This window comes from Armigeres subalbatus, chromosome 3 (assembly GCF_024139115.2).
Source record: "Armigeres subalbatus isolate Guangzhou_Male chromosome 3, GZ_Asu_2, whole genome shotgun sequence".
Taxonomy (NCBI): domain Eukaryota; kingdom Metazoa; phylum Arthropoda; class Insecta; order Diptera; family Culicidae; genus Armigeres; species Armigeres subalbatus.
The window spans coordinates 120987671-121004540 of NC_085141.1; the positions used below are offsets into that span (position 1 = coordinate 120987671).

General features: G+C 43.6%; 1 protein-coding gene across 1 annotated transcript; it reads right to left on the reverse strand.

Annotated features, from left to right (window-relative positions):
• Nucleotides 1-294: 294 nt before the first annotated feature.
• Nucleotides 295-15853, reverse strand: LOC134226374 (beta carbonic anhydrase 1). The gene is made up of 4 exons (XM_062707118.1): nucleotides 15566-15853; nucleotides 15048-15206; nucleotides 1012-1284; nucleotides 295-952 (listed from the first exon to the last, which is right to left on the reverse strand). Exons 2-4 carry the CDS (start codon nucleotides 15138-15140, stop codon nucleotides 551-553), a joined length of 768 nt encoding a protein of 255 aa, XP_062563102.1. The 5' UTR covers nucleotides 15141-15206; nucleotides 15566-15853; the 3' UTR covers nucleotides 295-550.
• Between the last annotated feature and the right edge of the window lie 1017 nt (nucleotides 15854-16870).

Consider the following 16870-nt stretch of genomic DNA (forward strand, 5'->3'; position numbering starts at 1 on the left):
TTTCTGTTTGCGGATTCAGCGGCATAAGGCAAATGTCGCTACCAGCACTGGAATGGTCGACGACCATTGGTCGTGATCGTTATACGACAGTGAACAAAGCGCCTTTTCTATTTCAAGTAACCGAATGAAAATATCATGGGCTCTCTAATCTTTTTCACATGGAGAGCGTTCACGAAAGAAATTTTAGCTTTGTTTTGAAATATTTTTTTTAATTATTTGAATATTTTTTATATTAAAAATGGCAAGGAAAGTCTAAAACTATTATGCATTACTATAATCGTGTCAGGTAATCTATTGATTTCAAAACAATTTTATTACAGCAAATATATTACAAAAAGATTGTATATACAAATACATCAAAAGTCTACAGGATCGTCAGAGTATTGAAATCCTTCATAATTTAAAGCACTTTTTTCCATTCGAGGCACTTTATATAAGTAATATCCAAACAACAACCTAATTAAAATCACACAATTTAATCTTCTAACATGCATTCTATATCCACTATAAATTCCCGAAATTATCACTACCCAATTTTTCCGAATCTAACCTAAGAATAGTACCGCCGCACTTCTTCCAACAGTTGTTCGATGCTAGTTTCATCGATCGGAATGAATCTCTTGGAGTTGCGACTGAAATAGTAAATGTCACCCGTATAAATGTCGAACCACAGCGCGTGGATGTGCAGATCGTGCGATTCGAGCCGCTTCTTCAGGAACCCGTACGAGGCCACGTTCTCGATCTGCTGCAGCGTGTTCACCTGCGACAGTTTGTCCTCCAGGGCAAACTGATTCTCCGGATCGATGTAGGCCACAAACTTTCGCAGTGGCGTTTCCGACGAGAATATCAACGGTTTGTCCAGCCCCACCTGTCGCAGGTTCTGGAACTTCTCCAAACTGGTGTTGGCATGCTCGCATAGCCACGCCCGAAGCGGTGATATCCGACGGTTTTTCTTGAAGGAGAATAAGGTAATTGAAATAGTTCGTTCGATAATATTCAGCATGAGCTTACTCTGGATGAAAACTCCGGATCCCTCAGTTGGTAGAGCAAATTCATCGCTTTACAATCGCTATGGCCACACACGATGATGTGTTTGATGTTGTTCACAACGCATCCAAGCTCCAGACCGGCCGGTTCACAGCTGAAGTACTCATCTTGAAAGTGCTCGGCATGCGGAACTAGGTTTCCGGCGTTACGTATCACAAACATGTCACCCACGTGAGTGTCTGTATACCTGGTTGGAATCATTCGACTGTCCATGCAAGTGAAGAATACCGCTTTGGGCTGTAAAAAACAGCAAAGTTATGAATTAATTAGATGACCGCATAATGCGAAGTCGCTATTCTTAATGAAAACTCATAGCCCTAAAACTGCAGCCCAATTAGGTTGTACGCAAAGGTGTAGAGGGAATGTCGATAATAAACGAAAATCAAATTGAAACCAAATCAAACAATTTCTTTGGAAATTCCAAAAATTTATCAATTAAATAATTCACATCAACAATCCCGACAAAATTGCCGTTGAAATTCCGAAGAATTGACAAATAATTTTCTACGTACACTTTCAGTTTCTATTACCGGAATTTTCAAAATTGGAAGGTAATACTGGTATTTTATCACCTTATAAGGCTTCATTCATTTATTTAGTTTACATCCAGACAGATAACACTGAATCAACAATTTGCGCCACAATACACGGTTCGAGGCCGCATCTCTCCATCCTCGAATGCGTTCCACGCTCACCAAGTCGTTTTGCACCTGGTCTGGCCACCTCGCTCGCAGCGCTCCACGCCGTCTCGTTCATGCCGGATCAGAAGCGAAAAGCATCTTTGCAGGGTTGCTGTCCGGCATTCTTGCAACATGCCTTGCTTTAGCTACCTTCTGGATACTGGGCACGCCGTAGAGCTGGGCGAACTCGTGGTTCATTCTTCGCCGGCACACACCGTCTTCTTGCACACCGCCAAAGATGGTCCTAAGTGTCGTGACCGGACTACACTACACTAAGCACCCGTCTCTCGAATACTCCGAGTGCTTGCAAGTCCTCCTCGAGCATTGTCCGTCCATGTTTCATGTTCGTAGAGGAGAACCGGTCTTATTAGCGTCTTGTACATGACACATTTGGTGCGGTGGCGAATCTTTTTCGGCCGCAGTTTCTTCTGGAGCCCGTAGTAGGCCCGACTTCCACAGATGATGCGCCTTCGTATTTCACGACTAACAAATTGGTATGAACTAGCCTTGCATAAGAGGTAAAATACCAAAGGAGTAGTACCAAAAAATAATATGCAAAATACTACAGTCATGCTTAGGTATTTTAATACCGAACGAATAATAATTTGTTATGCGTTTAGTCTTGTAATAGCTGAGTGTGTTATGCCTGAAGAATTTTGCATATTATTTTTTGATATTACTCTTTTGGTATTTTACCTGTGCAAGGCAAGTTCAAAAGCAAACATGCTTGGGTACTGTCTTATGGAGCGTACACACGGTCAAGCAGTTTGACCAACATTGACTCCACCTCTCGTTTATTCAAACATCCATCAAGTTTTACCAACAGCTGCACGAACAATCAATTTATTCGACCAACAATATCACACCCGAAGCGCCAACTTGAGCACCAACCAACAAAAAATATATGGGGGTTAGTGCAACTTCACTACAAATGCTCAAACTTGTTCGGCGAACCTTGACTCCACCCCCGACAACTCAAACCAAAATCAAACCGTCTTAATTTTTTCCAACCAAGCCGCAAACTGTCAAATGGTTGTTCGAACAATTTCACACACGTTCAAACAAAGCAGCAACCGAAGCGTTTTCTTCGGGGCGGAGTCAATGTTCGTCAAACTGCTTGACTGGTGTGTACGTTGCATTAGATATTGAGGGTGCTTTTGACAACGTGTCTGTCGATGCAATATTGTAAGCCGCACGTTGTCATGGACTACACAATTATTTATTTATTCAGACTAAGGCCGAAGTGGCCTGTGCGGTATATAAGAGTCTTCTTCATTCGGCTCGGTCCATGGCTACACGTCGCCAACCACGCTGTCTACGGAGGGTCCGCAAGTCATCTTCCACCTGATCGATCCACCTTGCCCGCTGCGCACCTCGCCTTCTTGTGCCCGTCGGATCGTTGTCGAGAACCATTTTCACCGGGTTACTGTCCGACATTCTGGCTAAGTGCCCGGCCCACCGCAGTCGTCCGATTTTCGCGGTGTGAACGATGGATGGTTCTCCCAACAGCTGAAGCAATTCGTGGTTCATTCGCCTCCTCCACGTACCGTCCGCCATCTGCACCCCACCATAGATGGTACGCAGCACTTTCCTTTCGAAAACTCCAAGTGCGCGTTGGTCCTCCACGAGCATCGTCCAGGTCTCTTGTCCGTAGAGGACTACCGGTCTAATTAGCGTTTTGTAGATTGTCAGTTTGGTACGGCGGCGAACTCTATTCGATCGGAGCGTCTTGCGGAGTCCAAAGTACGTACGATTTCCAGCCACTATGCGTCTCCGAATTTCTCTGCTGGTGTTATTTTCGGCAGTCACCAGTGAGCCCAAGTACACAAATTCTTCTACCACCTCGATTTCGTCACCACCGATGCAAACTCGCGGTGGGTGGCTCACATTGTCTTCTCTTGAACCTCTTCCTATCATGTACTTCGTCTTCGACGTGTTGATGACTAGTCCGATCCGCTTAGCTTCCCTCTTCAGTCTGATGTAGGCTTCCTCCATCTTCTCAAAATTACGTGCCATAATATCTATGTCGTCGGCGAAGCCAAATAGCTGGACGGACTTATTGAAAATTGTACCACTCGTGTTAATCCCTGCTCTTCGTATTACCCCTTCCAAAGCGATGTTGAATAGCAGACACGAAAGACCATCACCTTGCCGTAACCCTCTGCGGGTTTCGAAAGGACTCGAGAATGTCCCTTGAAACTCGAACTACGCACATCACCCGATCCATCGTCGCTTTGATGAACCGTGTCAGTTTATCCGGAAAACCGTGTTCGTGCATTGCTGCCATAGCTGATCCCGATCGATTGCATCATATGCGGCTTTGAAGTCGATGAATAGATGGTGTGTGGGCACGTTGTATTCGCGGCATTTCTGCAGTACTTGGCGAATGGCGAACACCTGGTGCGTGGTGGAGCGTTCGCCCATAAAACCCGCCTGGTACTGCCCCACGAACTCCCTTGCAGTTGGTGCTAGTCGACGGCATAAAATTTGGGAGAGTACCTTGTAGGCGGCGTTCAGCAATGTGATTGCGCGGTAGTTGCTACAATCTAGCTTATCGCCGTTTTTGTAGATGGGACACACGACACCTTCCATCCACTCCTGCGGCAAAACTTCCTCCTCTCAAATCTTGGTAATGACCCAGTGCAGCGCTCTAGCCAGTGCCTCACCACCGTGTTTAAATAGCTCTCCTGGTAGTTGGTCAACCCCAGGGGCTTTGTTGTTCTTCAGCCGGCCAATCTCCTCCTGGATTTCCTGGAGATCCGGAGCCGGAAAATTATGTCCTGCGCGCGTTCTCCCAGGTCCATCACCATACCGCCATCTTCGGCTGCCACATCGCCATTCAGGTGTTCTTCGTAGTGCTGCCGCCACCTTTGGATCACCTCACGCTCGTTCGTAAGAAGGTTCCCGTTTATGTCCTTACACATATCAGGCTGTGGCACGTGGCCCTTACGTGAACGGTATAAATTCTCATAGAACTTTCGTGTGTTATTAGCGCGGTACAGTTGCTCCGTCTCTTCACGGTCTCGATCTTCCTGCTGGCGCTTTTTCCTCCGGAAAATGGACTACACAATATAATAACCAAATTGATTCATCAGATGCTTAAAAACAGACATCTCCACTCAACATTACGTCAAGCAGCGATTAGGAAATTAATTGTCTGCGGATGCCCTCAAGGGGGAGTATTATCTCCACTTTTGTGGAATCTCGTTGCAGAAACGCTATTGAGATTACTTAATAATGGCAGTTTTCCTTCCTATGAATGTGTTGACGACTATCTAACATTGATAGTGGGTTTATGCAGTACTGCCAACATTACTACCTTATTCGACCTGATGCAAAGGTAGTTGAAAGTTTTCGCGGAAAACGTAACCGTAATGGAATTCGTCCATTACATCCATTTGGTTCTGAATTCAATGCAACTGATCAGGTGGGTCTAATTCTTGACTCAAAGATTTCCTGGACTCCTAACATTGCGTTGGCGTGTATGGCTTTCGGCTAATGCCGACGAACTTTTGATAAAACATGGGATTTTGAACCCAAATATGATCTGCACAACAGTTGTTAGACCAATTTTGCTTAAGGATGTCTTGTGTGGTAGCAAAAGGGAGAAGTGAGGAAAATTCAGGCCATCTTCAATGTGTTCAATGTGCTTAATGGCAATTAATGGTGCGTTCTCTTCAACTCCCACGGCTGCACTCGAAGTTCTCTTCGACGTGGCCCCACTGCATATACATCTCAAACAAGAAGCATTTTCTTGTACTCACCGATTATGGGTACTCGGATTTATGGAAGAGAATTCTGTAAACCGCAGTTCTACACACAATTCGTAGTTACCGCTTAAAGTTGATTGGGACAAAATTGTCTTTGCTCCAAGTGATCCCATACACGTTAGTAATTTTTATTATAAACCATTTTCAACACAATTCCCCTCGCGGGGTGAGTGGACATCTGGCTATGCGGAGAGGAATATGTTGGACAGCATTGTTTGTTACACTAACGGCTCCCTCCTCGAAGCAAGTGCAGGCGTCTATTCACTTGAGCTGATATTGGAACAGCCCCACTCACTGGGTAGACACTGCACTGTCTTTCAAGCGGAAATATTTGCCATCATGTGTGGAGTGCAATCCGCACTGCAGCAACGCATTATGGGCAAAATAATATACTTCTGTTCAGATAGTCAAGCAGCTCAAAAGCCCTTGCTCCGGTCAACTCAAGGTCGAAGTTAGTAATCGCATGTCGAACTAAAATTGAGGAACTGAATTCAATTATAACTTAACACCTTTTATATGGGTACCTGGCCATTCTTCCATAGCTGGAAACGAATTGGATGATGATTTAGCTCGTAATGGACCATCACATGACTTTATTGGTCCTGAGCCAGCTATTCCAACTTTTGACCAACTTTTTCCTTTTTGTTCACTTCCTGTTCCGTCAGCGTTGTGATAAAAAAGGCTGTAGCACAAATCTCCCGAATTGAGGTGAACGCGCCCCTGGAGCCGACGTTCTGATACCTGATACCTATTGTTACTATTGCTTCCCCTTCTTTTCGTTTTTGAAACAACAAATTGTCTAGGGTCAACTACCACGATAACTATTTTAACACGGTGGTAAAGCATTGCCTTGAACGCTACACTGGATAATTACCAATATTTAGAAGGAGGAAGAAGTTCTGCCGCAGGAGTGGATGGATGTGCCGCATATGATACAACCGATCGAGACCATCTTTATGGTAGCTAATGCACGAACACGGATTTCGGGATAAACTGATACGGTTGGTTAAGGATATGCGTACTTCGAGTTTCAGGGGATACTGCCGAGTTCCAAAAAACTCCGGTAGTTATTTCAGCGACCGGAATTGTCCCGAAATATCCTCTGGATATATGCAACTACCTCACAATCTTCAATAAAACACACAATTGCATCCAAAAAACAAATCTGACTATTATTGTATAAAATCTTGTCATATACAATTCTGAAAAGGTTTGCAATAGCCATAGAGCAAGTAAGTGCAGTGCGTGTTTTATTCGTCGGGAGAAAAATTAAATATCCATTTAAATCTAATATCTAGTCTTCGGTGGCTGTGACGACGAGCGCTACCATACGCATCTCGATTGAAAAGCGAACCATAGGGCATATACGGGTGGCTACCGGCAGACCGAGAAATGTCATGGGAAGGCAATGGCGGATACTGGGAATGATTTGCAGATGCCATGTAATTGAGCTTCATGTACGAAGCCTGACGAACACGATGATATGGTGGCATGTGATGGTTGTCATAATTGGCATCATTATTCATGCGTTCAAGTCGATGCCAAGGTTCAAGATCGAGCCTGGAAATGTGTATCCTGTGAAGTCCCTACAAATCCAACCTCAATGCAAAACACCTCCGAAACAGGTGTAACGGAGTTGAGTGGAAAGGGTGCGAAACCCAAAATGCCGGGAGTGCAATCACTAGTTGAGTTACTAGTTGTACCGCCCAAAAAATCTGGATCAAAATTGTCTGCAGGCAGTCGAAAGTCGAAGAAAGTGACCGGTGAACGAAGCACTACATCAAGCGCCCGGATGCGATTGGAGGCGGAACTGAAGGCTGAAGCAGCGGATTAGAGAAGAAGAGTTGGCAGCGGAGAAAGAGCTTCACGACCTGGAACGGAAACTGGAGGAGGAACTACGAGAGAAGGAGCTGATGATTGAAGCCGAACGAGTTGCTGGAGCAAAAGCTGATTTGAAGAAGAAGATGTCGGAAGAGCAAGAATTCCAGATGAAGCAAATGGCAACCAGGAGGCAGTCAGAGGAGGAGAAAGCAAAGCTGATACGGCAAGCTTCAGAATATGGAAGCAGCAGGGGGAGTTTTGATGGCAATGGCACACATTCGAATAGTAAGGTGGAGTTTTGGTTGGAGAAGTCAACGCAGCAGACAGCGGGGCCAATGAAAGGGTTCACGTTAGCAGTCGAACCGAGCTGTAGTCAAAAGCAAGTATTCGCAGAAAACACTAGCCAATATTAGGGCCGATAGGAGTTTAGATCTTCCTCCTCTAACACTGCCAAATAAAGTTACTATAACTTCTCTTTACACAACCACTTGTTAGTCAGGAGCATATAGTTCAGAAACCTCACACGAATGCTTTCAACAATCGACTTTTTGTTGATAGGCAAAGCGAAAATGGGGGACCGTATTAGACGCCCGGATCTGAAATGCGATGTGTCCACCAACACAGGGGGCAATAACGAGGAAGTGTATGTCGATGGCCCAACACATCGACAACTGGATGCCAGGCATGTGATGGGAAAGAATTTGCCTGTTTTTTCGGCAAACCCGGAAGAATCGCCGATTTGGATAAGTAATTTCCGACGTTCGACGGCTACTTACGGATTCTATGACGATGAAAACCTTATTCGTATTCAACGCTGCCTCAAGGGCCCAGCTCTCGAGGCAGTTCGCAGCACACTTCTATGCCTAGCTAGTGTTCCACACGTGATCCGTACGATGAGATACGGTAGGCCAGAAACATTAACTCGCTCTATGGTAGAACGAGTTCGTCGACAGCCTTCTCTAAGAATCAATGAGCTGGATACAATAATCGAATTTGGATTAATGATCGATAATTTGGTGCAGCACCTGAAGAACGCGGGGCAACAGGCACATCTAAATAACCCATCACTGTTACATGATCTTGTTGGGAAGTTGCCTGTGGAATATAAACTCAAGTGGTCGTCCTACAAAAGTATGCGACTTGATGTGGACCTGAGATCGTTTGGGCAGTTTATGTCATCTCTAGTTGAACTGGCCTACGAAGTTGCAGATGATTTTCCCAGCAGCGAGAAGACGCAGAAGCAGAAGCTGTATCTCAAGGAACGAGCATTTGTTCGGACACATACGGAATCGATAGCATCACCGAGCGTCTGGTGTAGAGCTTTCAAGGAAATATCAACTGGTCAATGCTCATGCGGTTGGTGGATTCCTGCTTCCGTAACTACGAAGTAATGTGTAGCCGCTATCCGCATCTGCGTGGCCTACCAATAGATAGTTACGAGAAGATATCGCCAAAGCTTTTGATTGGTCTTGACAACTTGAAGCTCACGGTGCCGCTGAAGATAAGAGAAGGGAAGTGGGCAGATCCGATAGCTGCCAAACGCCCTATTGGGTGGAGTATTTACGGATGTGCGATGGCACCAACATCGGCAGTCGTATGTGGGCTTCATTTTGGGGGATGGACCGATCAAGAGCAAGAGCTCAACCAATTAGTTCGTGACTATATAACATGTACCCCAACCTACTGCCTTATTGGAGTCCGAAGAAAACAAGCGAGCAAGAATGCTGCTGGAGACAACTACCAATAGAGTAGGTGAAGCATTTGAGACCGGATTCCTGTGAAAGATGAACCAAGTTCGATGGCATATAAACGAATAGTGGAGTATCGTCCAGGTCTCGTGTCCGTAGAGGACAACCGGTCTAATGAGCGTTTTGTAGATTGTCAGTTTGGTACGGCGGCGAACTCTATTCGATCGGAGCGTCTTGCGGAGTCCAAAGTACGTACGATTTCCAGCCACTATGCGTCTCCGAATTTCTCTGCTGGTGTCATTTTCGGCAGTCACCAGCGAGCCCAAGTACACAAATTCTTCTACCACCTCGATTTCGCCACCACCGATGCAAACTCGCGGTGGGTGGCTCACATTGTCGTCTCTTGAACCTCTTCCTATCATGTACTTTGTCTTCGACGTGTTGATGACTAGTCCGATCCGCTTAGCTTTCCTCTTCAGTCTGATGTAGGCTTCCTCCATCTTCTCAAAGTTACGTGCCATAATATCTATGTCTTCGGCGAAGCCAAATAGCTGGACAGACTTATTGAAAATTGTACCACTCGTGTTAATCCCTGCTCTTCGTCTTACCCCTTCCAAGGCGATGTTGAATAGCAGACGCGAAAGACCATCACCTTGCCGTAACCCTCTGCAGGTTTCGAAGGGACTCGAGAATGCCCCTGAAACTCGAACTACGCACATCACCCGATCCATCGTCGCTTTGATCAACCGTGTCAGTTTATCTGGAAAACCGTGTTTGTGCATTAGCTGCCATAGCTGGTCCCGATCGATTGTATCATATGCGGCTTTGAAGTCGATGAATAGATGATGTGTGGGCACGTTGTATTCGCGGCATTTCTGCAGTACTTGGCGAATGGCGAACACCTGGTCCGTAGTGGAGCGTTCGCCCATAAAACCCGCCTGGTACTGCCCCACGAACTCCCTTGCAATTGGTGCTAGTCGACGGCATAACATTTGGGAGAGTACCTTGTAGGCGGCGTTCATCAATGTGATTGCGCGGTAGTTGCTACAATCCAGCTTATCGCCCTTTTTCCAGCTTTTCCAATCCAGCTTATCGCCCAATCCAGCTTATCGACACACGACACCTTCCATCCACTCCTGCGGCAAAACTTCCTCCTCCCAAATCTTGGTAATGGCCCAGTGCAGCGCTCTAGCCAGTGCCTCACTTCCGTGTTTAAATAGCTCTCCTGGTAGTTGGTCAACCCCAGGGGCTTTGTTGTTCTTCAGCCGGCCAATCTCCTCCTTGATTTCCTGGAGAACCGGAGCCGAGTAAAATTATGTCCTGCGCGCGTTCTCCCAGGTCCATCACCATACCACCATCTTCGTCTGCAACATCGCCATTCAGGTGTTCTTCGTAGTGCTGCCGCCACCTTTGGATCACCTCACGCTCGTTCGAAAGAAGGTTCCCGTTTATGTCCTTACACATATCAGGCTGTGGCACGTGACTCTAAACGAGCTGAAAAACAGTAAAGCTGCTGGGAAGGACGAGAACCTGGTCGAGCTTCTCAAACACGGAACTGAGCAGCTGCATCAATCAATCCACCACATTATCCAGAAAATATGGGAGGATGAAGAACTGCCTGCCGGCTGGTTGGATGGCCTCATATGCCCAATATATATGAAAGGGCACAGACTATAGTGTGCCAATTACAGAGGGATCACCCTTCTGAACTCGGCGTACAAAAATCCTGTCGCGTATCCTGTTTAACAGACTGAGACCGTTTGAGGAGTCCTTCGTCGGCGAATACCAGGCAGGTTTTCGTGAGGGCCGATCAACGACGGATCAGATGTTTAGCCTGTGGATGATCCTTGATAAATTCCGGGAGTACAACTTGCAGACTCACCATCTGTTCATTGATTTCAAAACAGCCTACGATTCAATAAAAATAAATGAACTGTGGCAGATAATGTCTGAACAAGGTTTTCCGGCGAAACTGGTTAGACTGATACCTCGTTTGTGATCTTGGACGGATTGAAGCAGGGTGATGTACTTTCTAATTTATTGTTCAACATTGTACTCGAAGGCTCTATTAGGTGATCTGGCGTGCAGATGAACGTCATTATCATCACACGGTCGCATATGCTCCTGGGCTTTGCGGACGACATCGACGTCATTGGAATAGATCGCAGAGCAGTAGTGGAGACTTTTGTCCCACTGAAGAGGGAGGCGGCGATGATAGGCTTAACCATTAACTCTACCAAGACAAATTACATGGTGGCAGATAGAGGTAGGGGAAGACCTATTGATGTTGGTGCAGAGGTAGTGCTTAATGGAGATGTGTTTGAAGTTGTTGAAGAGTTTGTTTACCTTGGAACAATTGTGACATGTGACAATGACGTTTCCCGTGAAGTGAAAAGACGTATTGCTGCTGCGAATAGGGCCTTTTACGGATTACATAACCAGCTTAGGTCCCGCCATATGCAAACGAAATGTGCTCTATACAAAACTCTGATTCTACCAGTGGCCCTTTATAGACACGAAAAATGGACGTTAAAATAGGCGGACAGGAAAGCTTTCGGGGATTTCAAGCGAAAAGTGCTGCGACGCATGAATCATGAACTGAATCGTTCAAAATACTACAGACTTCAGTGGGCTGGTCACTTAGTGCGAATGTCGGAAGATAGAATAGCGAAAACAATATTCAACAGAGAACCAGATAGGGGCCGGCGACTTCTGGAAGACCACAAACACGCTGGCTGCACGCGGTGGAATCGGACCTGGGTCCCTAAACGTTCGGGGAAACTGGAGGAACATCGCCCAAGACCGACGATCGTGGGATTCTATCACAAACGCCCGAATGACACTCGCCCGAATGACAAATGCCCGAATGTAACAGTCGCCCGAATTCCATTCGCCCGAAAAGACCAAACGCCCGAAAAGACCATTCGCCCGAATGGACCACTCGCCCGAATTGACCATTCACCCGAATAAGTCATATATACTTCCAGATTCTATACCAACATGTTATTTTTTCTAATCATATTAAAAGAAAAAATATGCCAATAACCTGGAATATATGAGCGTTCCAGTTTGTCTAGTTTTTAATTCTTTTCTGCTTTTTTAGATATCTTCTTAGCCTGCAGTGGTCGTAGGGTATCAGTGGTAGCATTTCTTTCTTCTAGTTGGAACTATTTTGGATCGCTGTAAAACGTAAGACTTACTCGTTTGAAAAGCGTATTCCACTTATTGTGCCTCCCTATAATGTTATTGGAAGTTCGAGGAATACTGTTTAGGGTATTTTCATAGACCGACCATAGTGAAGGGGAGAAAAGTGGGTCTCTAGTGGTCTTTTTGTGCGTTGATTGGCGACCATTCACATGAGTCCACTACGTTAGGCATAAGTACGTTAGCCATGATGGACGTTACGCATTACGGACGTTAGGGATAATGTACGTTAGGCATAATGGTCGTCTGGCATAATTCTGCCTTCTTTATGTCATAGGCTGTTCTTTGGGTCATTTATGTATAACGTCCATTATGCCTAACGGGTACACCCCATTCACATAATACTTGCTTACATAGAAAAAAAATACGTTTCTTCGGGCAAGATTTTCGAACCTCCTTGAATGCCTTTGTTATATCTTAACATGAAGAAAGTGCTAAGGTAACAAACTTTTTATAGGCAAGTTGAAGTCTGTATTTTGTAATCCTTCCCGTATGCCGATTGTAATCCCAATCACTGATGTTTTCTAAAAACAAAACTTTGGTTGATCCCAGCCATCCTAAAATCCATTAGTATTCTGTATCTAATGTATATTGATAAATTTCGTTCCATTAATGAACAAAAGGCTGTATCATACGTTCCCGTGTTTTAGCATTAATACCAAGGGAACGAATCGACGGTGTTAACCTTCGCCTACAGTTCCGTGAATTGTGAACACTTGAGCAAATTGTTGTGGAGCAGTTGAGAATGTTCCGTTAATTATCCAAATCTTGGCTTGTGCTTACAACACTGAATGATATGTTGAAGGAAATAGCAAGATCGTCCCATAATTACCATGGATAGTCGATCGCAAGAAAGGTTCTGCGTCCAATGTTGTCATATAGCATCTGTCGATATGCACATATATATCGTCTCATTCTGATGGTTATAAGGGTACATCACGTAGTCACCGGCGTTACATTATACGATGTGGCTCGTTTTTGCTTATTTTAAAAACGAATTTTGCTTGAACCTTAATACTTAGGGAAGAAATCATGTCTTCAATACATTTAAAAAGAACAATGTATGAAGAAAAGAAGGGCGAATTCCTAGTTGCTCCCTTATTTTTGACGATTGGTTTAAATAAATACCCTTGCAACGTTATTTTTCGCTACAGCTCTAATTATTAGATTTTGATTCACCAGCATACATAAAACATATTTTAATATCTGATTCTCTCAACAATGCTGAGCGATTGAGACTGACTTTTTTCTATTTGAATGGATTGCAAGACAGTGATGAGTAGATTTTATTTATAATCAATGTTAAATGGTGCTTTACACATCGGGAAAGTTTTCTGCCGAATTTTGGTGCCCTGTGCCCTGGGGGAAAAAAATGCGGGCTGGATTCCCGAGGTGTGAAGCTACATTAAAGGATTTTATGCATACATATATAAAGAAATAATGTCATTATTTGAATATTATGAAAAAGAAAGTACAAAACATCGTTATTTTTCTAATTAGTTCACACATAAACGAAATTGATATTTAGATACATGTGAGAGACGTTTACAACAAAATATGAGATAAGTAGGAAATCAAATATACTATTTCATTTATTAGTCACAAAAAATCTTTTCATTGAGTAAGGTGAAGAGTTGATTCGGGCATATAGTCTATTCGGGCGAATGATCCATTCGGGCGAATGGTCTTTTCGGGCGAGTGGTCCATTCGGGCGAATGGTCTTTTCGGGCGTTTGGTCTTTTCGGGCGAATGGAATTCGGGCGTTTGTCATTCGGGCGAATGGAATTCGGGCGAGTGTCATTCGGGCGTTTGTGATAGAACCGATTGTGGAGCTCTACAATACGCCAGGCATAGGTGTATCGACACTGTAGCCAACAAGGTATCCAGGTAGATAGTTATTTCAGCTACCGAAATTGTCCCGAAATATCCTCTGGAGATCTGCAACTACCTCACAATCTTCAATAATGCATACAAGTACACCCAAAAAACAAATCTGACAATAATTGTATAAAGTCTTGGCATATACATCTCCGTAAGCTTTTTATACAGATATTTTATAAAAATAATTCAAATCTGTAAGATTTCAATACAACAATTGTATTAAAATCTTCCAAAATTGTATAAACCAAATTATTATACAGTGTCTGTAAGGTTCCTCTGCAGAACTATATTAAAATCTGCCATTCGCTGTTTGGCATTATCAATAACTAACAATAAGTAAAATCATACATCTATTAGAACCAGAAAACAGACATCATGACTAATTATTCCATCCTCGATGTTTTTGTTTTTATTTATCTTTTTATTCCATCACAGCATGAAAAAAAATACAAACACGAAAGCCTGGAAAACCAAACTAATTTTAAGTATTCACAAGGGAACGCTCAATAGCCGATAACTAGTACAAACTACACACGAGTCGTTCGCCAAAGTTTAGCAGCTCAGTTAGGATACACCACCCAGAAAGCTGGCTCATACCTCTGAAGTACCAAAACGGTGAGAAGAAAACTGCCATCGTACGGCGTATGACAGGCGTATCAATCCTCTGATAAGAACAGCTATGTTAGTATTTTCAGCTTGGTATATTTGGTAGAGGGCAATGTAGGAACAAATTCCCTAAAGTCCTTTTTACTTTATATTTACGTATCAATTGTATCATACAAGCACAAAATGAGTTTCTTATGACGACACACGTAACGAACATTCCCCCTTTTTATCAGCTGCGAGCGTCAACTTGTTATTGTAACACACCTTGAGTTAGTTCAGTGACCCAATGCCATGCGACAGTATCACCAACATCCGCCGTTACGTATTTCTTATGCACTCCTAATACTAACCTGTGGATTATCTCGCACTTGTTTGAATTCCTGCACCATCTGTTCGCGGGTGGTGTTCCGATATCGCATGACACCCCTCAGTATCCTCTCCATGACTCAGTATTTCCGTATTGACGACAAACGATGACGATGTACGATTATTAACACTTCGGTATCTGACTGTTTCGCACATAAAATAGAAAACAAGGCACAAAATAACTTTGAAGAATCACATTAACGGGGTCATCTTGTATGGCTGCGAATTATCACATAAATGTGTTGATTCTATTTTAGCAATACGAATTCTCGTATTGTTTTTAAAACATTTCAATGAATAATCGGGAAGAGGATTCGTCTAAATAATCCGCAGAGAGACTGTAAACATTGCAAACTTGTTGCTGTTCGTATTCGTTTATTTCGACCAAAGCTACACCAACACAGCACGAAGCACGTGTTTATGGAGGGCAACACATCTACGGTGACTGGTAAACGAATGGATTATACTTTGGAGCGCGGTCGCAGTTGCGTCATAAACTTACTCGCGACTAGCTAACACCTTTACCCGGCTCGTGGAAGGCAATTATGAGGAACGATTCATATCAAAGTCCGCCGTGCACTTCAAGGCCAGCTAATCGTCTACAGAGGTGGCCTTGAAAAACGTGAATGAGGATTGGAATGCTTAACAGGTCACGGCTTTCCAAAAATAAGAGTTTCGTGAATTTCACGATCCGTGGCAACGAGACGACAGCTCTGCCTGGTGCGCTGCGATGTTGGAAAGTAACTGAGGCAAACATTCTTATCGGCACGGTTGAGTTCAAAATACAACAAACGACTAAAGTTATGTGTTATCACTATTTTTGACTTCTCTCAGAGTAACTGGACTGTAGCGCGTCGGTGGCTAGACTTCGGTAAATGCAAAAGCAGAAACCATGTGTTTGTGAAGTAAGCGGGAGGCACGTCTTCACATATGTGAAAGCGTGTCGGCACAGCACCAGATTAAAAATGTCACACTAAACGTTTATGGTTTGACCGAGAGAATAGGAAATTGAAAGGCGAGAAATCAATCACGTTCAATCTATATTCAATCTGTGATAAGATTGTCCTCTTCCTAATGAAGTCAATATCACCAAACTTTTCATTTGTTGTGTGTGAATGTTGAAGGAGTTGATTCATGAGGAACTTACATTATTGAACAAGCCATACAATCGCTATTTCTTTGGTGATAATGTTTCAAAGGGTATTGAAACTACGAGTCACAACACGTGACATAGAGTTATGTGCTTCATTTCCAGAGATACACAGTGCCACAGTCAAAAAGCTGACATTTAGTAACTAAAGGCGTGTTTGTCAAACTAATTTATCGAACTCTTCATTGGAATGATACACTTCTTTGCTTGTATTTATATATGAAGAAAAGGTATAGAAAATTCAGTAATCAGATCACCTTCAGATAACCTAAGAGCAGTCGCATGCGTACACGCTTCATGAACATTCCAAACAAACAACGAAATCTCATTCAAAATAACCCGGATGTTGCTTGTATTCAACGATTAACTCATTAGCTCTTCATGTTGATCATATGAAACGGTATTTGTGGAAAATCCCAACTGAATATTGGAGAGACGGCATAATATTCTAGCTACGAATGCATTCGAATGGTGCTATAATATCTTTGTTATAACATATATCATGGGTATGTTTATCTTATCTGAAAGTTAATAAGCAATCAATTTTATTACTATTGACAATTTAAACTAAATAAAAAAAATTAATAATCGCCTGACAAAAGACGAGTTAGTACTATTCCATTTTTATTCCACCATGTTGTGAATATTTCCAGAACG

Excerpts from the sequence above, each read along its gene's own strand:
- LOC134226374 (XM_062707118.1), bottom strand. The coding sequence starts at position 15,140 with ATGGAGAGGATACTGAGGGGTGTCATGCGATATCGGAACACCACCCGC. Across the intron at positions 1,285-15,047 it reads AAGTGCGAGATAATCCACAG|CCCAAAGCGGTATTCTTCAC; the intron begins GTTAGTATTAGG and ends TGTTTTTTACAG. Across the intron at positions 953-1,011 it reads ATCCGGAGTTTTCATCCAGA|AAAAACCGTCGGATATCACC; the intron begins GTAAGCTCATGC and ends TTCTCCTTCAAG.